This window comes from Catharus ustulatus, chromosome 8 (genome assembly GCF_009819885.2).
Source record: "Catharus ustulatus isolate bCatUst1 chromosome 8, bCatUst1.pri.v2, whole genome shotgun sequence".
Lineage (NCBI taxonomy): Eukaryota > Metazoa > Chordata > Aves > Passeriformes > Turdidae > Catharus > Catharus ustulatus.
This window is the reverse complement of record NC_046228.1, coordinates 30,229,710-30,251,094: the sequence shown is the minus strand read 5'-3', so window position 1 is coordinate 30,251,094 and position 21,385 is coordinate 30,229,710. Positions and strand designations below refer to the sequence as shown.

Genomic DNA, 21,385 nt, shown 5'->3' with positions numbered 1-21,385 from the left:
AAAGCAGTAACTGGGTGGTTAGCTGAGCTCTAGGCAAGCTTGGGCGATGCACTAAATATTCTGCCTTTTGTTTCATAATGAATTATTCTGCGTATCTAGAGCAAAGGGAGTTTTCTCTTTTGGTTTTTCTCTTCAGTTTGTTCCTAGCCTACTTGTGGGGGTGTGTTGAAATCTTTGCTTTTTTGCTTATGAGGTCAAGTACTTTAATCAGGAGCAAAAAAAATTGCGTGCTTTAATCCTAAATTCTCTGAGTGGCTGCCAAATATAATTAGAAACAAATGGCTTTATTCTTCATTTGAGAGCTCCACAGACACTGGTGGGGGGCAGAGGGAGAGAACTTGGTTTCCTGGATGTTTTTTGGGGGAGATTGCAGACAAAACAACTGCCAAAAAACATAAGAAAACCCTGCAGAGGATGGAAGGTTTGGGCAGAGGTGCAGAAGGCCGTGCCAGGGGAGGACAAGGCCCATGTGTGCCTCCTGTGCCAGCAGCTTGGTAATTCCTCCCATTGGTACTGGGCACTGAAGGGGCTGGAGCAGGGCACCAGCCCAGGGGAGCCACATGGCCACCACCTGTTCATGTAACCACGCAAGCTGATCGTGTCAAGGGCCCAGCCAGCCCAGTGGCACCTGGGTGGGGTGCAAACACCCACATGCAGAGCACTCGAGGTGTTTAGCACTCCCTGGGCTTGTCTCCCCAGACCAGCAGTGGCTGAACCCCAACTGGGTGCACACCTAGTTCAGGTTTCAGGAACTGAATCCTGCGTCCAGCAACACCAGCCAGCACCTCACTGCAGATATCCACTGCTCCCCTGCTTACATACACCCGGGCTGCCTGCAAATTCAACTTACCTTTGTTTAGGTGTATCCATGAACTATCCACAGAATGACAGAGGTGCAGTAGTTTCATTCTCATGGGACACCACTGCGTCCATTGTGTGTCCTTTAGTACTTGGAATATGTGCTGGGAGTGCAGCATGGCTCCCCCCCATCTTTGCCTCCTGCTCCCCATCCCAGCACTTCCACAGCTCAGACTCATCATGGTACCTGCCTCATGGAAGAACATTGCCTAGTGGTACTGTAGCTACCACACCTCTGTGTGGTGTCCCTGAAATAAGCTGGAGCTGCTACTGAGACACCCCTCCGGTGTCTCCCAGCATGAGGGGGCATTTGCAGTTTGCCCAAGCCCCTGGAGGTCGTGAGACATCTATTTCAACAAACAAACCATTTTGGCACCAAAATGACTAAGGAGCAGCAGTCACCTCCTTGTGCAGGATGGGAAGTTTTGCCGCATTGCATCACAGCCTGGCATACCCCCATGGCACAGCAGCCCCTCACAGCATTCCCTCACGGCATGGCAGCCCCTCACGGCACGGGAGTTCCTACAGAATGACAGCCACTCATGGATCACCTCAGGAATAGCAGCCCCTCACAGCAGGCCCCTCACGGCACGGGAGCCCCTCATGGCATGGCAGCCCCTCATGGCATGGCAGCCGCTCATGGATCACCTCAGGAATAGCAGCCCCTCACAACAGGCCCGTCACGACACGGGAGCCCCTCATGGGATGGCAGCCCCTCATGGGATGGCAGCTGCTCATGGATCACCTCAGGAATAGCAGCCCCTCACAACAGGCCCGTCACGACACGGGAGCCCCTCATGGGATGGCAGCCCCTCATGGCATGGCAGCCGCTCATGGATCACCTCAGGAATAGCAGCCCCTCACAGCAGGCCCCTCACAGCAAGGGAGCCCCTCACAGGATGGCATCTCACTGCAGGCCTCACATGCCTTAGGGCATGGCCTGTGGCAGAGGAGGGGATGAGGATGAACTTTTTTTTTCCTTTCCTGACTAAATTGCAGACCAAACTGAGCAACATTTGCAAGTTCAGTGGGTTTCCCCCTCTTTCTTGCTTTATTAGAGAAGCGCCTCATGGCCTGGCATCCTCAGGCGCCTCATTTCCCAGGAGAGCAGCCCCACAACCAAGACAATTTGTTATATGTTTTTATGCTCATCACCAAAACCAAGCAACTGTTGAGCCCCTCTGTCCCCGGGAGCAGCATCAGGGAGAGGAGGAGGAGGGAACTATCAGGATTTTTGTGCCTGTGTTATGGTGCAGGACCCAAGGACAGGGCACATGTGCAGGCACCCCTCACCCTTGGGAGCATGAGGAGGTTCTCACAACTGCTACTGTTCAGAATTTGTGGGTCGCCTGAATGTAGCACTTCTACCCAAATCACTGCTTTTTTCAGGAGCCATGAAATTCTTCACAGATTTCTTTAACACCGTTTTGGGTGTATTCGTCCCCAGTCTGCTGGCTCTCACGGAGGGTCCTGTTCCCACTCCCCAACCACCAGGACAGGGCACCTCTGGCCGCAGGCTTGGCCCTTGACCTGGGGGAACTCGTTCCCAAGATGAGCACTAGATGGAGCATCTGACATCGTGAATGTTCCCTTTTAATCCCACAAAGGTCAAATTGAAAAGCTAAATGAAGGCACAGATTAAGCTATATCCCTGCCTGCTCGCTGAACATGCAGTGCCTGCACAGGGCGCAGCAGGGCATGCTGCCTGGCCACAGCCACGGTTTTCTCTTGCAGGAATGCAAACTCTTAGCAGCCACGGCTCTGGGCAGACTGGGGATGCTTTGGGAGTCACTCCTTTTGCCTTCCTCAAGACCACCTAATCCTCCCATGTTTCTCTTCAGCTGCAGAGGTGATACATACCTATAGCACTTTGGTTGTGAGTGTGCCCAAATTAGGAAAGGCAAACATACAGGCTCTATTGTTTTTGCTTTGGGAAGAGCAAAAGGTGGCTGATATTCCTGGAAAGCCTGTGGGTGAGAGCTGAATTCCTGAGAGCAATTAGGGTGCCAGTGAAGATTAGCAGTGATGTTTGTGTGTGATCAGCAGCAGAAACTTTGCAAAAAGTGTTCCTGAAATATTCTGGAGCAGCAACAGAGGAAGGGTCCCATTCCCAACAGTTTGGCATCACCATGGGATTGTCATTGGCACCAAAAGCTGCTATGCAATGCAGCTGCTGCTGAGTCATTTTCCCTGTGATCCATCCAAAGCAGGGGAATCCTGCCCCAGGACCTCCACTAGCTTTCAGCCATCTGTGCCCTCTGTTCCCTACCTGCTGGGGTGTAAGGCTTGCAAAAGTTCTGCGACATCCTCAAGGGGTATGTGCCATGGCCCAGAAATCAGGAAGCCAGATTCAATGACATTGGTCCTTCTGAAAGGAGCCCAGCACAGGGTACTGCCATGCAATTGTGGAAAAGTGAAGCAGCAAAGCAGAGAACCAAGAGCCCTCAGCCAGAAGAACTAAACTGCAGCCAGCAATACCAGATTGTGCATCACCACTTTGCTTCAGATACTCAAAACTGTTAATTCCCTGCTGCTGGCAGCTGAATTGAAAAACTGGTGTGACAAGGTGACAAACTCTTTGTCTGTAGCAAGCCAGCAGCACAACATCCCTTGTCCTCTGAGATCACCGGACATTTCACTCTCAAGGCCAGTGCCCAGGCTTGACCTACACACACCCAATGATTTTTCCCACCTATGGAGACCAGGAGTGTAACAGCATTTGCTGTGCTTATGGGTTCTCAAAGGGTCCCCAGGTTTATGGAGGCTTTTGGGACCCAACAAGGGACACAGTAAAAATTAAGTTTGCTTGGTGGTTGTTCAGCAAAATTAGTACATAGCATCTGACTCCAAGATTCCAGAACGTTACCCATGTTTGATCTGGGAAGAAGAGAGGGCAATTATCAGATCCCAGCTCAAGCCTGCAGTACTGATAGGAAAAAATCCTACTCTGAGATGCAAATGGAACAAACTTGGTACTGGAGCCACTGGCTAAACATGGAAGTCATCCTCTCAAAAGCTATTCCTATAGTCAGCATGATCACAGCCACACTTTAATGCAAGTACACTGTAACAATACCAGGACACTGACTGAAGATCTTGTCTCTCCCTCCTTGAGGAAATTGCAAACTTCCATTTCTTTAATCTAATCATTTGCAGGAGGAGATACTTTCTCTAGAAAGCCAATATAAGAGGGCTGAAAGGTCGGACGGGATAATATGTAATCCAGTGCGATAAGGGCTGTTTACAGAATTATTAATCAAACACAAAAGGGAACAGATAGTAACATTTTTTATTAAATATTACAGTGGATCAAAAAGTACAAAATATCTTTTGCCTGCTATGTGATTGGGAAACTATTGGCACATAATACAGTATCAAAAGCATTAATAAGTACAATTTGGAAAACATACAAAAATTGAGTGTTTATAGTTGGCTCAGCTGTATTTCTGGTAGTGTTTAAACTAATGCAAAGGTTACTCAATAACCTTTTAAATGGGAAACTATATAATATTACTGGGCCATTTTTATATATACAAATCATCACCTTACAGAGCATATAGGCTACATAACTTGAATCACAAAAAGTATACAATATTTACAACAAAAGAAAGTTAAAAAAGTATAAACAGCTAGTAGATTATGCTGCCATTATTAGAACATATTTAAAACTGGTGCTGGGGGGACAGGGGAGGAAGAGAAAGAGAATGAGCGAAATATCAACCACATGTACAGCAAACAGCGCTCATGGCAGTGCTGCCAATGCCACCTGCCTCACACCAGTGCAGGAAGTTCCACTGCTCACCAAAATCAGCACGATCACAAAACTGGGCCAGATGAGACCTCACTGATCGCCACAAAGGAAGCGAGCAGGCAGTGGGAGTAAGGGGCCTCCGTGGTGGTCTCTGGAGGCAGCAGCCCCACATCTCCCCAAATGGAGCAGAGCTGCTGGCAGAGGCAGCACAGCACTTGCACCCTGCTTGAGTTCCAGCTGCTGCCAAGCTAACTTCTCTGCTGCTGGGGGAAACTACTTCCCAGGCATGAATCCACTGGGCAAGCTCTTCACACTAGTCCAGCTCAGAGCTGCAACAGACCTGCCACAAACTGCTGGCCTGCTCCCACCCTGCCTGGCCAGGGGCACAGTCACACTGGCAATCAGGCCCTACTTCCCATGTGCTTCATGAAGCCTGGCTCTGAGTGTGGCCAGAAGCCACACACAAGCCGTTTGCTGCAGGGCCTCCTCCTTTGGATCTCACAACCTTTAGCATCCCTAATGCATCCTGGACATAGTGCGTTTGAATTGCAACACTTCTTGGAACCGGCTCCCAGTAAATAGATTTATGACTCTATTGCCAATTAGATTCTGCAGTTTCCTTTACAAACCTACCAATAACAATGGTCTGATTGCACAAAGAAAGACTTGTGCAATTTCATTCAATAATAAGGCCCCTTGAACTCAAACAATGCAAACAAAGCCCCATTTAAGACATTGAGGGAAAAAAAAAGACTTCGGCCAATGAAGAATTCAATAGTCTGTTGAAAGATTTCCAAGATTTCTGTTAAAAGAGTTCTTAAACAAATAATGCATTGCTTCTGTTGGGGGTTTATGCCACCATTTCTTTTCCTTAGCCCTGACATTCTGCCCAGTATGAGTTACCCCAGCCAGCAGCGGTCAGTCTCCTCATGGGGCAAGAGAGGAGCCTTCTTCCCCTCTTCTTGACCCCCAGTCCTGTGCTGTCTCAGTGTGGCTCCAAAAAGCCTACCAGCAAACTCCAACAGGACGTAACCAAAAGGGACGTTGGACACTTTGCGTAAACAAATGCATAACTCCAGAACACACAACTTAACCAAAACAAGCAGAAGCATTTGCTTAGCCAAACACACAACAAGCTTCTGTTCGCGTTTGCTGTAGGTTTTTATATTCCTTACCCCCTTTTCCCCCACCCTCCTCCCCACCATCCCCAAACCCTTGATTCTTATGTGATTCAGATCTAGTGCAACTTTACTAGAGATGTCCTCCACACTGCGGCCCCTGCCTGGATGAGCCTGCGGTTCTGTTTCCTGTATGACTTGTGGAGCAGCAGGATACTCTCTGCACATCCATGTTCCAAGTTCTACTAGTCTGTTTATCAATCAATTAAATATAGTTTTACCACAGGAATACAAAGTATTTAATTGAAGAAGCTGGATTTTTAACAGTAGACGAGTATATTATTCTGGTTTCCACCTTTGGATATTAAGTATGATACATTATATATCGTATTTGGTTTCATATCACGGGAAAATTTAATGACATGCCTAGCATGCAAAGTGTTTTTTAATAGTTTGTTTTTTCTTTTTGTATCAAGTACAATGTCTTTGAACAGTAACTGAGATGGTTTGAACCACAACCAATTTTCACACTGTATAAAGCCTCCAAGTGACACTTTGCTTTATCAGTGTCTGTGCTCAGCTGCGTAGTAGTGATATCCTGCAAAGTAAATATACATCCACAGGGAAGCTCTTTCATCAGGAAAATCCAGCCTCTCCATGCCTGGGCTTTCCCCCTGCAAAAGGATGCGCAGGGAGAGGCCCAGATCCCTGTGGGAGTGTGAAAGGACCACCCTGACCACTGCACAGAACCCCCTTACCCACTGTGAGGGACAGAAAAAACCTGTAAGCCTCTGATTGAAATCCACACTGACTCCTCTCACAGCTTCTGAAATTCTCAACATTCTCCCAAACGACAAATCTGTTTTCTGCACTCCTTTGTCACTCAGCAGCTTGAGCCAGGGAGGTTTTGTTTTCTAGACCACTTCTCTGGTAGGCAGGAGGGTTTCACAGCCTAGGTAAGATTAAGTATAATGCTTGACAAATTCACAGACCACAATACAGGAAAGCAAAGCTCGGTGGAAGGGGAGAAGCAGCATAGGAGCAATCGCAACAACAGGAGGAGGGTGAGAGGTGCTCAGCACCTCACAGGGGTGGGTCATGGGGAAAAGAACCTTGTTTGCATCCTTGCACCATTAACATCACCTACAGAAAGTTTATAACCATTAAGATTAATCTGAACCAGTTGCTTCAGTTTGTAAACAGTAAAAGTGACAACAAAACAAAAACGCATCTCAAAAGTATAAAGAAACTAGAAAAATTACAAACACGTAATAAAAAAAAAATAGGACAGCCACAGCCTTTAAAAAAGTTGCAGATAAAATGATACTGTTTAATTAAAAAAAAAAAAGAACTCAAAAGAAACAAAAAACCCCAAACATAAAGAGAACAGAATATACTGGACAAATGAAACTATATAAATTATTGTGACCAAATGTGACACTGGTAGTTTACGAAGTGGATATGTACAATCAAATTAAACAGTGTTTACCATTCTGTTCTAATAGTGTTAAAATGAAAAAAATCTATTGCCGTTTTACTATACATTGCATTGATTGAATCTTTAAAAGTCAGGAAAAGTTACCCAAAAAAGCACATCCACTGATTGTACAGATTCTTGGCCCACTTCTCCTTTCCAGGTTCATCTGAAGTCTTTGACTCATTTGCAACAATGCACAGCCTCCGGTCCTCGGCTCAGTGAAAGGCAAACGCAGCCCTCACCAGGGTTTCAGTGAGCTCAGGACTGGGACTGCATTTCCACGGCTCCCTTTGAACACCTGCTCTTACCATGTTCAAGTCCTTTCAAAAAACACATACGCAAAATCCCAAAAAAATTTTTTTCCGTTTTTTTCTTTTTGTTGTTGTTGTTTGCTTTGTTTTGTTTTGTTTTGGTTGGTTGGTTTTCTTTTTTTGCAAGGGCAGGGATAAAGGGTGAGGGGGCTGATGTGGGAACCACAATTAAGGAAGCAGACCTGTCTCCATCAAACTCCAAGATGCTCCTCCAGGTGGGACAGAACTGCATCCTGGTTGACAAAAATACAGATTGCTAAATCTGCAAGACATCGTCACAGGGGAGGAATGTCGCTAACTGAACTTTTCTCTTCAACCATTTTTTGTGAGCAAGTTGGGTTTACAGTTTTGTGCTGGGGTGTACTGAGGATAGCTGGGAAGGTGAGAATGCAGCTTGAGGGTTTATAGCAGCTAAAGGATAAATGCTATTATGCAAAAGGTCACCGTAGGAACTTCCTACAGGTGTTGCTGCAGCTAAGTGTCTGTACAGTTGCTGGGAGTTTGCAGGGGATGTGAGGAATTGTCTCTGCACCATGAAGGAGTGAAGAGCCAAAGGTTGCATTAGTGGGGATAGCACGGTCTGATTTTTCAAGTACTGCAGGGGATGAGAATACCCGGGTGGGAGGCGATTGTTCAGCCCTGTGCACAGACTTCCTGGATACAAGCCTGGGAAGATGGGGGCTGACAGGGGAAATTTGTGGCTTTCCAGCATGCTGCCAGAATGGAAGCCATGCACTGACTTGCTACCTTCCCCCTCTTGGTCGGGAACCTTGTCTTTCGTCGAGGTCTCCTTTGGTGAGTGAATAGGAGAGACAGCTCGGATTTTTTTTTCAGAAATGACTTTGTCCAAATCCTCCAGGCTCCGTTTCAGAGGCCGGGCAGCTCCAACGTTTTGAGGGCTCGTTCTGCGGTTGATGATAGGATGCACCATCCCCTCCATCTTCCTCAGGTTCTCCAGCCTCTGGGCCTGCTGCTTCCCAGACCTGTGTAGCAACTCACTGTGTTTTTTTGGGGTTGTCAAGGCCATAGGGGACACGTGGCAAGCTTTGGGGCTGCAGTCTAGGCTCACAGCCTGGCTGCTTCCAGCCTGGAACGGGGAGATCCCTTTGCATTCATGCTGGGCTGTGGACGAGTGAGGGAGACTGGAGCCTGGAACCTTTGCAGTCTGTTTGTGTATGCTCTTTGGAAGACTCAAATCTGTTGGCTGATCATCTGAAGAAGCCTCCACTGTTGCCTTTTTTTCTTGCTGATGCAAAGATGGGCGATAATGTAAATTTAGTTTTTCTTGGTGTTTGTGTTGAGTAAAAGTACAACTATTTTCAGACTCTCTGAACATGTCCCGGGGGAGATACTTTGATGTCTGTTCATTATTAAGGTGGTGTTCTGTGTGCCTATAAAGGCTGTGCAGATGAGGCGATGAATAGAAATCTGCCAAGAAAGTGGGCACATGGGAGTGCTGCAGCGACCTTTTCTCACTCAATTTATCTTTGCAGTCCTGGATATCCAACTTCGGTAGGTATGACTCAGCAAGAGAACTGAGGTGGTGTTTTGAAAAATCACAGCGCTGAGAATCCGGTTTATTTAGCATGTCATGTTTAAAAACATCATTAATTGACTTCCTTTCTTCCTTGGTTTTAAAACTTTGTACATGCTGTATGACTGAGGGCCTATTAATTGCTACAGGATCAGAATTAGGGGCATGGGGACCTTGTGATATGCCTGAGGACAGTTCATCTCTGCTGCTGAGTTTCTTTTTGCTGATCAAAGGTGGAGGAGAACCATAAGGATAGTTACACGAGAGCGTGGCCCCGCTGACCTGTGACAGCAGCTTCTTCTTTGCCAGGGGTGACATGATGCCTGGATTACCTTTTGAGTACAGCAGCGGTGTGTAACTGAAAGTGGAGTCATCGCTCATGGACCCAGGCAGCTCCTTTTCCTTAAACATGTCAAAGTTCTGCACCACCAGTACTTTGGGCGTTTGCTTTAGTGCATTGTGGATATCTTCATTTCCCAGCTGGTCCACTTTCACTGTGCAGTTTGCGATGTAATCAGCCATCCCTGGCAGTTTCTCATCTTCCATGTCACTCTGAGTGGGAAGATGATCTGGGAAAGCTGTAAAGGGCATTTCTGGAGGTTCATCTTCTAGGCTGTCAGTAAAAGCTTTGTGGAGTCTTTGTTCAGGCTTTGAGTCTTCCAGGGCATCTGTTGGGGGCTGTAATCGCTTTGCAACAGTGGCATCCAGCACAGTGTCTTCTTCTGCAGGCATGGATATACTTGAGAAAGAGGATGAGTGCTGAACCTCCTCCTTGGCTTTCTCACTGTTTTCTGTCACGTCTGTCTTCTCCAGAGGCAGTGTCCGAGCTGTCTCTGGTAAAAGAGATGGAGGGCCTTGCACAGGTTGTTTCATCTCTCCCACTGTAGGGTGTTCAGGGGAGTTCTTCTGGTCTGCTGATTCTTGATCCTTCTCTTGTTCTGATGAAACCTAACAAAACGATTCAACAGGTAATAGTAAGAATGCAGCATGTTCTGGCAGCCTGTCTGTAAGGTTATGCACAGTACACTGTTGGCTACTTTTAGAGAAGGCCTTGCCAACCATCTTGTTGGCATGTGAAGGCTCTAACATCAGGTCCTGGACTCAAACAAAGAGAAGCATCTCCTGGAAATATTAAAAAATACACCACCCCTGTCAGAGTCACAATAAAGCATTTCAAAACAGCAGATGTTTGTAACCTGATGAGAGGCTCTGGTGGCTTGATCAGATAGCTAAATGCTGAGGTTATATGCTTTTAAAATTAATTAGGTAAATGCAGAAGAGCAGATTTCATGACACAAACAATAAGGCTATAGAAATGTCTCCTGCTAGCCAACTTCACCCAAGAAAACCACATTATTCCTATGCTTTTCCTTCCCTAAAGTCTCTCCAGCATAGCTATCTTAAAATTCAGTGATCACACAGGAGATCATTCACACCCAGTTCTGCATTAAAGTGTGAAAATGATAGAAATGGCATACTAGAAATCCCTATTGTAGGCAGGAAATCACTGCCACAGCTTAACTAGGACACACATTTTTTTATTAACGGATTAAAATGAAGTTGTCAACATTCAGTAAGTGTGTGTGCCTGCTATTACAAACATGGCTTTTATCCGTACTCGTCAATGGGACTGTGGCTCGTTCTGCTCCCCCATTAATACAGCATGTGTGCACAATTCACACTATTCATCCCATTATGTAGCCGGCTGAACTGTGACCCGCAGAGGTCACCAGAGCATCCCATCTGCGATCAGCTGACTGACAGCCCTTTACAAAACTGCTGTCACTCTCCTCTAACATGTCATGGTAGAAGACAGTAATAAAACAGCAGCATTGTGCGACTCCTTTATTATTATTGTTTTCTTTCTTCCTTCATTGTAAAGATAAGACGCAGCGAGAAAGTTATCATCTGAATTCTGCTTTATGGTCTGTCGCAGGAGCAGGGAATTGGAAACGGTCCTAACGAATCTAACCCTCTCAGAGATTTATTTCTTCACAGCTGCTTTTAAATATTCCTGTTTAGTTGGCCTATTAGTTAGTGTCTGTTAGTCATCCTAGCTTCTTCTTTTTAAACACATAGCTGAATTTTGCAGCCAAATACCATCATTAGGTCCTTTACAAAGTACTAGTCGCTAGTCTCTTGAGCTTATAAAATTACAGGCAAATACCAGACAGATGAGCAAATCAGGGAGGAGAAAAAAAAAAGAGAATCATACTTAATAACTGTACATTTTGCTCTTTGTTTCTGTTAAGCAATACTTTGATTGAAGTTTCAGCTATTGTGAGGAAATGTGCAGTCTAAGGCTAATACATTTTGTCTGGTGTCTTGTTACACTGACAATGTCATTGTGACGGCAGGAAAAAAGTGAAGAACACAAAGGCAAATGCAATCCTAATAAATTAAAGTTATATTCTCCCCTGCATACTTCTGATGGTGCATGAGTTGAACACGCAATTGAGATGACCTCGCATTGGTGACTGGATCATGCTTTTCCAGCTCACAGTTTCCAGGCCACATGCAGAAATAGCTTTTAAGTGGTGGCTTGGTTGGGGATGTGCCTACACATTTGTGTGGTGGCTATAGGGCTCTCCCTCAGAGCAATAGCCCATCACTGCTGTGCCTGGATGAGTGCCCAGGAATGGGGCTCCACTGCCAGGGCATGGCTGCAGCGCAAGAGACAAGCGACCTTCTGCCTGGCTCCAGCAGACCTGGATTTTGCTCCACCCAAGGAGCTGAACATCTCCTGCCTGCTACCCCTGTTGAGTGCCACATCCTGGGCATGGAGTCCTCCATATGGCAAAACACAGATGAGTTCTGGAGCCCTACACACACCCAGAGGTGAAGCATCCACCCTGCAGCTCCTTCACTGCTCAGGCTTCATGTGATCACCAACCTGTATAGTGACTAGGTCAAGGCCCCTAATAGCCCATCCTGATCAAACAGGGGCAGGACATGTCTTCCATCCCAGTCAGGGAGGAGACATTAATTTTGCTATAAAAAGTACCATTTTACAATAGGGAACTGCCATAATTGCATTTTTTTTGTCTTGTGTAGGCTCCCCACATTTCCAATAAGCGCAGCTTAGGAACTCTTCCTGCAAGCCACACAAAAATAACTTCAGTTTAAACAGTAGGAAGTTTGAGATAGGGAACAACAAAAGCAAGGAAATTCAAGGTGTAGGCTGTTGCTCTGTAGCTGACTTCTTATGTTCAGCTTAGTAGCAGTGGTACAGGTAATGTGTAATGTGTCTTCCTGATCCAAGACCTTCAATAAATAATCAGGGATAAAGGAATGACAAGGGAAGGGAGCACAAGCTTTCACTTCACTTCTCCTTGCTTTGGGCAATTTTTCTTGCAACTTTCCAGTGACTGAAGCATGTTTGTGCACACTCTCCTCTCGATGTGCCTTTTTTTTTTTTTTTCTAATTTTACTTAAACAGGGCTCCCCTACTTTAAAATTATAATGTAAGAAAAAAAAGATAGTATTTCTGGGGATTGTTCTTAAATCAGATATTAATGGTACTGCTATTTAAAACATAAATTCTTCTTTGGATGGGAGATTAAATTGTCCTTGTAAGCCCAACTTAAAGTGGTAGTGGGACATGAAACTCCAAATTTTCTGTTCTCAAAATTGGGTACATGGAGTTTCAGAGGCATCTGTTAGTTACAGGTCCTGAATTGTTTTTTTAAAACAATGAGGAGGAGGACTGTTGATAACTGACTCAATAAAATTTCCAAACAAGTTTAGAAACAGGACTTCTGTACCTGCCAGATGCAATGAAGTCAAAGGAACAGCCACAGTCTACCAGGCACGTCATGTGTTTCTACATTCTTTAAATGCTTACTTTCACTGCAACGCCTTGAAGGCTGAGACAGGAAAAGCAACATGTTTTGCAGGGGTTGTGTGTGAGGAGCTTCACCATCTCCACATGTGGTGCAAGTGGGGCACAGGAGAGAGGGGGCAGATGTGCAAAGGAAAGTGCTTAAATAACCCTGGAACAAAAACCCCATTGATTTTGTATCACTTAACAACACTTGAAATTTACTCCTATTTGCACACAAATATGAGTTCCACCATCAATCTTACCCTTTTCTGTGAACATAAAATCTCTTCCACAGGGCTGTCCCATGCCTACAAGTAAAGTGGTTCTATGTGGAAACTGAGGCTGGCCCATGTGAAGCAGAGCAACACAGCAGGAACTTATTATGTCTGAATAGGAACCTCAGCTGAGTGCCATCTACTGCTTGGGAGAGGGAAGTCGATCTCAGGGCTTGGAAGGTGGTTCCCTCAAAATGTGACCTTTTACTTCAAAAAGAAACTCAGTATAATATAAAAAAAATTCTAGGGAGCGATATGTTTTCTCACAGTCATGAATACATCTGTGAGCATCGAAGGGCTGATCCAGAGGTTACCATAATAAGAATCAGCTGTGTCCAACAGTTACCGCAGTATTATCAACACTATTAGAGGTTCCCGCACCCTATACTTAGATTAGGAAATTACTGTGGTAGTTGTGTGGTTTCCCTTTGGCAGCTGCTGATCTGTTAATGGTGACCACTGTGTAATACAATGAGCAGAACTGGTACTAGTCAGATCCAGAGTTTGGTCCTCTGCCATCCCCCCTGTGCAATATGGAGCAAACCGGCTGCCATTCGCAGCCCAGCAAAATCCCAGCACAGACAGTACCACAACAGCTGAACTTCCACTGCTGAGCAAACTAAAAGGCCACCTGGTTGGAATTCTCCAATTTAAATTATATATTTTATCACTGGATTTCATGTGATTAAAGCTGTGCATTTTTAATTGAAAAACTGAAAAGCAGGGAAGCAACAGACCTCAGATGCATCTTGGGGTTTCTGTGAATTATCTTTTTCCTTCTTGCTCTTTTGGTTTTCATTTTTGATGCGTTTTGTTCCAGACACTTTTGTTTTCGCTTCACCCTCCTGGGAACTGTTATCCTGTTTTCGAGGTTTCACTGGAGGCAGTGGCTTATCTTCCTCTCCTTTAATAAATCTTTCATATGGCAGGATTAATCTAGGGGATTAAGGAACAAATAATTGATCAGGTTTTACTGTTGTAGCAAAAAAAAAAAAAGAAAAAAAAAAGAAGTATCTACTATGAGAAGTTTAGTTCATAAATCCATTTTCTTCCAGGCCATAAAAGCAACAGTTTAAACTCTATATCTATCCAAGTATAAATCCAAGTATAAGAAATCAATTTATTTGGCAAGATTATCACATGGAATAAATTCAGGGGAGTTGGTGTGGATTAGCTGTCAGTAACTTTGCAGTGGTTTGTGTGGCTATACCAATTTGTACCAGATGAGAATACCAGCCATTATGTTTTAGACTGATTTTAAAGTAAAATCCACCATCTATTTTTATTTTTCTTTCCTGACTTTAACATATGCAGCAAGTCCCAGGAAAACACCTACAAAGCCACATCTGACTTGGCTGCTGGTTCCTGCCTGCAAGGGCGAGTGGCAGGGGCCAGGAGAGCTGGGCTGCAGAAGCCCTAGAGGATGGGCACAGCACCTGCCCTGCTGTCACCAGCATCAGCCCAGCCTCATCCATGCAAGGCACTCATGTGTTCTTTTTAATGAATAAGGGGAGAGGAGAATTGTTAAATATAAAGGAATTCTTCACTGTGGAGCTGTCTGCCACAAAGTGCATGAAGCCACCTTAAAAACACAAAAAAGAAACACAAACAAAAAATATCCTCCCTTAAAAGCATCAAACATACTGAGTTTTAATCTCTCTGTTTTCCCTTTGCAATGCTTGATCTGAAAGGAAAAATAACTGATATAATTAAAAGGGATGGATTGCATTACAATCTAAGTTTCAACTTCAGTGATTAAAGTTTTTATAATGCATTTTAGTATGATTAATGACTCACTGCGGGATTAATATAAAACTCAGACTTTAAAAATACGAACACTAATACAGCAAACATAATTTGTTAAAAAAAAAAAAGACAAGTTGACTCCACGAAGAAAATGTACTTTACTTAGTAAACAACATAAATCTACTCAAATATCAGGAATCCTTAATTATCTTTAATCTAAGACTCCAAGGCAGAAACCTCTTTGGTTCAGATATTTGTTTGTTATCCTAGAATCAGTTTCTAAGCATGCAATTTTGATTTACATACTTAGATGTTCAAACACAGTTTGGGCTTAAGAGAGCAGAATTAGATTGCCCAAGATCATAATATTTTACATTTTAATAAAATACAACATAAATTATGTTAAAATAAAACCTAATTTATGCTATATTAGAAACAAAATTCATTAACTGAGCATGCTCTGACATGGTATGTGCAAAGAGGCGTGAATAATACTTTCTAGCCCTGAATTTGGCAGGGCTCCAGTAATGAAGCTAAGCAGAGCCCACAGGGAATATTCATCTTCAGATCCCATTACAAACTGAGTTTAAACATGTTACAGCTGCTAAAACTGGAAACTGCTCCCTCTATGCAAACTTAGCAAAATAATATGTAGTTGCCAAATACCTGATTCCCACTGTAATATTATAGGTAATGTTTATATAATAAAAAGCATAACTAAGCAGAAGAAGAAAAAAATAATCCTGTTCATACTTGAGGCTGCTACATTTCACTTGCAAAGCACAAATATTGGTGAAAACACCAAATTCCTCCTGGCACTGCACAAAGCACTTTGGACTTCACTTAAGAGGCAAGGGTGGGTTTCACACAGGGCAGTGCCGAGGCTGCTCTGCCATGTGTTAAGTACTTAAAGTCACTTTTAATAAAAACACGTTTTATTACAGTAATTGTTAGCGCTGCAAGGGGAGTGTTTGACTTTGTTTTGTTTCCATGGGAACGCGTCACCCATTAAAAATGTACATATTCCATCCATAAAGGTTTCAGATGCTGTCCAGTGCCTCGTGGAGACAGAGATACTCCCAGTCCCACGGACAAACCTTACTCTGGAAGATGCCGAGTGATTAACCCAGTGGTTACAGCCGGGCCAGGAGCAAGGCTCAGACCACTGTGATTAATCACTGCTCATGTGCTCTCTGCTGAGCCTTGTAGGGTAACGTGGGACCCAAACTCCTCCTCCTCCTGCCTCTGCACCTCACCAGAAAATTAGCTTGGGTGCTAATTAGTACTGTGGCTTAAATTCCCTTTTCTGATCTTAAGGGTTCATATGGGAGTACAAGGTTTTCATTTTAGTTATTTTTCACTGAGCTCAGCAGTTGGCAGGCCGACAGCAGTAAAAATACATTTCGCATAGCCGGTCAGTGGCCTGGAGCCAGTGGCAGGAAATCTGGAATTAAACGTTTCGTGTATCGAGGAGGCGGCATGACTAAGGTAAAACTGAGTCAAAACACAAGGATAGCTTGTTCTAGGATTTTCCCCTCCTTGTTTCAAAGGAGGGCCGACTGAGGTGGCTTTTGGGGGCGGCTGGCAAGGAGCCGGGCAGGAACGCGGGCTGTGAGACCCCAGGGAGGAGCGCCGAGCCCAGCAACACCAGCAATTGCCTCTTCACGTAGAGATTTCCGTTGGTTGTAATTTTCACTGAATGTTTTTTCAGTTATCCTGTCACGGTACAACACAATTACCCACAGGATATGATCTTATCATTTGATTATTAGAAGTTTTTATAGCACAGGAGTAATAAAACGAATACGGCTCTCGCAACATGTAAGCAGCCGGCTCACATGCCATGAAAGCAGCTGGCTTAGCCAATTTAAGGTCAATATTGCCCAACACCGGAAGAATGCAATCTGCCGTTAGCCAAATAGTTTAGCAGAATGTGACATGACTGAAACCACCACAAGATTTTTTTTTTTAATTAAATATTTGTAGTGCAGGTAAGATTTAATCAATCTTTGCACGAGGAGACATAAAGACAACATCCAGAAAACTGGATCCAGATACCTCAAGTGTATTGTATGTTGGAAACAACAATCATGTTTTCAGTCACTTTGAACTGTGGCTGTACTTCCCGACAGGGGGGGAAGTATAAAAGTACTCATAAAAAAAGAAAAGAGGGGGAATACTTAATGGTCTAAAGAATATTTACTTGTAAGGCCTGCGAGACGACCAAATAAAGGGTCTTTATCATGATCAAGATTCCAATATTAAGATTAATAAAATGTATTATTTATAAGTCAATTAACATAAATAGAATATGTAAGCAGTAGTGTATTAAAAAAAATCTTTCCACAGGCAGCAGATTTTTAGCAGCATGAGGTTTTTTTTTTTCCCCTGGAATAATACAAGAATAACATTTTCCAGCCAAGAGCAGAAACAGTAGGGGAGTCTTTGCTATCACAGGGCTTCTTATTAAATTCAGTCACTGTGAAAAGCCAGTCTTTTCCCTTTTTTTATTTTTATTTTTTTTTTAATAAAGACAACTTAAAATCAATACAAGTTATATTAACAAATCAGTACTATACTAACGCTGATTTATTACAATCAGCAATATTAAGTTCAATCATGCATAAACTGCTACTCAAAAAAAGATTTTCCTTTAGTAAGTCCTGAATTAAATAATGGTGCAGTGTACCGAGTTTTCAGATCTGCATCATCTGATATTATGAAAAATTCAATGTACTTCTCTGCAGCAGATGTCAGAGGTCAGAAAATCTATTACAGTAATGTAAGTAAGCTGGCTTTCTGCCAGCCTTTTTTTAAAAAACACTGAAGCAGATAATTTTATATTTACAAATTCTAAAATCCTCCAGGGACTGAAGCTCTTTCCCAGAAAAAAGCAGAAACTTCACATTAGAGAAATGTATTTCACAGTATATCAAACATGTCTTCATCATTAGCATTTCATAAAAAGAAAAAATAAAAGCCCTTAATCTTTATTAGTCAACATTTTTTTTCCCAGCTACAGAACTAACAATACAAGTTTTCATCTGAGCCAGTAACCACGACATGTATTGATTATGCAAAATGAATGACTTTTTTGGCCTGACTCTGCTTCACAGGACACATGAAAGCACATCTATTTATAGGCATGATAAAAAAAAATAGCTACAATAATGCAAAGGATCTGACCAGCCTAGAAAGAGGAAGGAAATTAAATGTTTTCTCTTTAATTCTCCCCACTGTGTATGGATATGAGGGGGCTCTGGGCTGGGGAGGAACCATATGCCCAGGACACACAGGGTGATGGAGGGAAGGAGGCAACTCAGCACAACCCCTACAATATTTTTTTGTCTCACTGTTTCAGTGTTTATTTTTTGTTTTCTTTCTGGCAGAATAAAATATTTCAGCATGCCTCCCATTGACATCATTGTACTTTCTCCAGGGATCCAAGCCCAACCTAAAATAGGATGCACTGGAGCCTCTCAGCCACAAGAATAATCCTGGAAGGCCTTAAAATATCAAAGCCCATTCCTTGGGAGATATTGCCCCATTCACATGTTTGGCCAGGTTGAGGAGGCTAATTGCAACAGAAATGGAAAATTATTTAAATTTGCTCCACCAAATGAATACAGCAACCAGTTAACCCATGGAACTCACTGCTAATGGGTATCTTGGGGTCAAGGGACTAATGAGACTACACAAGGATTAGATGCTAACGTAAATCATGAGAACATTAAGCTGTTAGAGCTTCAAAAATGTTGAAAAGGGACAGGCAATAGTTCTCTTTAGTGGTAGGAATTTGGAAAACTCTTTTCTCCTGAGCATGTAAGGCCATGGTGGCTCCAACTCCTTTCCCTATCAGTAACCTGGTGAGAGATACCTGATTCTTTTCCCCTAAAAAGTCAGTGGCAAAACATTCAGCTGTTTTAAGGGACCAGGAGGAATCCCCGAGCTCTGATTCCAAGAGAAGCCTTCTCTTTTTAACCCTGTTGCTTTTCAAAAGGATAGATCTTAGAGCACTGGTCCAGTGTAGGCAAGGAAAACAAGAAGGGAAAACCTTCAGCAAGGATAGCCAGGAGCAGGAGACAGCTCTCCTGGGCATCAGTGACACATTCCCAGCAAAGACGGGAGAGCAATAACCCAAACTTTAAGGTCTCAGCTTGTTTTCCAAAATGGGAATATAAAATACACTGAGAAAATGAAGCAGTGTGTTCCTGAAGTCTGATTTCCCTGGATTGCATTGTACAATGCAGGGTTTATGAAAAGAAGCTTCACGTGCTTTTGTGCAGAACACAATAGCAATGGCATTATTTGCATTTGTCTGACGTACAAAACTGGCACGGATTTTATCAGCAAAGACAAAATATGCTGGAGCTCAATTTTCTTTCCAAAGAACTTTGGTTCCTTACAGAAATGGCTCTTTCATCCTTCAGACGACAACTTTCCTCACAGCCCACTGGGAGTGCTGGTGGGTAATGAGAATGGCTTATTGCTGAAAGGTGTGAACAGTGCTGCTCTAACAGAATTCAGAGACACTTTGTTTTAAGTAAACTGGAAATTAGTGACATTACAAACACAGCTGTTGATTACGCTGCACAGCCCAGTGAAGCAAGCTCAGGCACTCCTGGTCCTAGGGCTCAGCAGGGGGAGATGAACAACTCCAGTCATTTCCCTTTGGTGTAGATTTACTGCACGGAAAAGAGTCAAAGGAAGGGTGGTGGGCACAGAGCAACTTCCCCAGATCACTCTACCAAAACCACTACAAGAGTCTGTTTTGGCCACATTCACCATTTCTGTGTCTAAAGGCAAACATGCATTTTGTTTGGTAGGTCCACGAAGTCCCTGCAGTGCTTGGTCCCTGTGCTCAGAACAAGCTTACAGATGCCATTTTGCATTGCCTGCGGGGTGCAGCTCTCCTGGCAGGACTCTGAAATCTGGCTGACTCTCCCTGGGAGCTCTGAGCGACATCTATATTGCAGAAAGCTGAACAAACTAGGGGCATTCTCTCTCATGTTAACAAAATCCTGAAGTACAGGGTGGAGATTGCCAGCATCAATGAGGCAATCTCAGGGAAAAGATCTTACTTGGTGCTTACTCAGTGGTGCTCCTCCTGCAAAAGAGAATGGCACAGCATGCCCCAATTCTGCTGGGACAAACTCCTGGGTGAAAGGAAAGATATAGGTGGGAAAAAAATTCCCCACCAGGAAAGAGATCATCTTCTTGCTGGCACTTAAAGGCATTGCCCAAATGTCCAGCACTTTGCACTCCAGTACTCCTGCTGACTCTAGCGCTGGCCAGTAAGTCGCTAAGGCTGAAACCCCAGAAATTTTGAAAAAAATAAGCATGTTCTCAGATGTTTTAAAAGGACAGCTAGGGATCTGTTTTAATGCTAAACAATTACATTCCTCTGTCATCTGATACTTTTTAAATTTTGGGGAGGGGGAAAGCTTTCTGAATTTTCAATAGTGCCTTTGTTAAAGCATCTGTTACTCACATAATTGAAAAGATGTTTGTTCAGTGGTATGTTTGAGAGTACAGTTATTTAATCTTAATGATAAAGCCCTGAGGGCAGAAAATCGTAAGTAGAAACCTCTTGTTATTTATCAAAAAGAAAAAAAAACGCAAACCAAAAACCTAGGAAAATAAAGAGAGAACTGAGACACCTCATCTATCTTCAGGCTTAAATTTGTGCTTGATGGAAAACTATGGAGACAATTTTCAACTTGCAAAGTTTTCTGGGAGTCTGGGACCAGATAAAGTGTAAGGAGGGCAGAGAAGTGGGGTGAAGACAAGAATAAAACAAGGAGAGAAAACTGTTGCTTGGCAAGTTTTTTTTTTTTTGGGTCAAACAAAGAGCTAGTTGTAGTTTACAGCAAGACATAACATTTGATTAATTTTTGCCTGGGGATGTTTTCACACCTAACAGTGCAAATCAAAACCTTCTATTAATTACAATGTGCATGAAAAGATAACCATAAGCAATTTCATGCAGATGCTATACTAGCCCACTACTTTTTGCTCCCTCTAACGACTGGCTGTTATTTCCTGCAAAATTCCACTGAATGCTTACACTCATGAAAGTTATCCAAATGCTTTAGAAAACCAAACAGCATTTGCATGGAACACAGGGCTCTCCTGCATATTGAATTACTGCACAATATCCTCAGGGTAGACAGACTTTATGGCTGTTAAAGAGAAACCATATAAGGGACCTATTTTGACCTGCCTTGTGTTTCTGATCATATACAATTTTTATGTGAGAGATTTAGAAAGAAAAATGGCAGAATGGGCTCTGAACTGTACAAGACAATGCATCTCCTGAAATTTAGTTCCCTGGTAGATGGGCAGGATTCTCTGCAAGTGCCCAGGGGCCACACTCACAGCCAGAATAAAACACTCTGCAGGTCAGTGTCCGAAGTGTGGGCACAGACACCCTGCCCCGCTGTGAAGAACTACAATGCATCTCACCTACCTGTTCCTCCTCAAGTCTCAGGT

General features: G+C 43.6%; 1 protein-coding gene across 4 annotated transcripts in view; it reads right to left on the bottom strand.

The window, feature by feature from the left end:
- Nucleotides 1-4,129: 4,129 nt before the first annotated feature.
- ARID5B (AT-rich interaction domain 5B) overlaps nucleotides 4,130-21,385 on the bottom strand; it is a 114,709-nt gene continuing 97,453 nt past the window's right edge. For all 4 annotated transcript variants that reach the window (XM_033065974.2, XM_033065972.2, XM_033065975.2 and 1 more), the window contains 2 exons: nucleotides 13,885-14,083; nucleotides 4,130-9,997 (listed from right to left, as the gene is read on the bottom strand). In XM_033065974.2, the coding sequence (XP_032921865.1) occupies nucleotides 7,856-9,997; nucleotides 13,885-14,083 (2,341 nt within the window). In that variant the 3' untranslated portion in view covers nucleotides 4,130-7,855. The remainder of the gene's footprint in view (nucleotides 9,998-13,884; nucleotides 14,084-21,385) is intronic.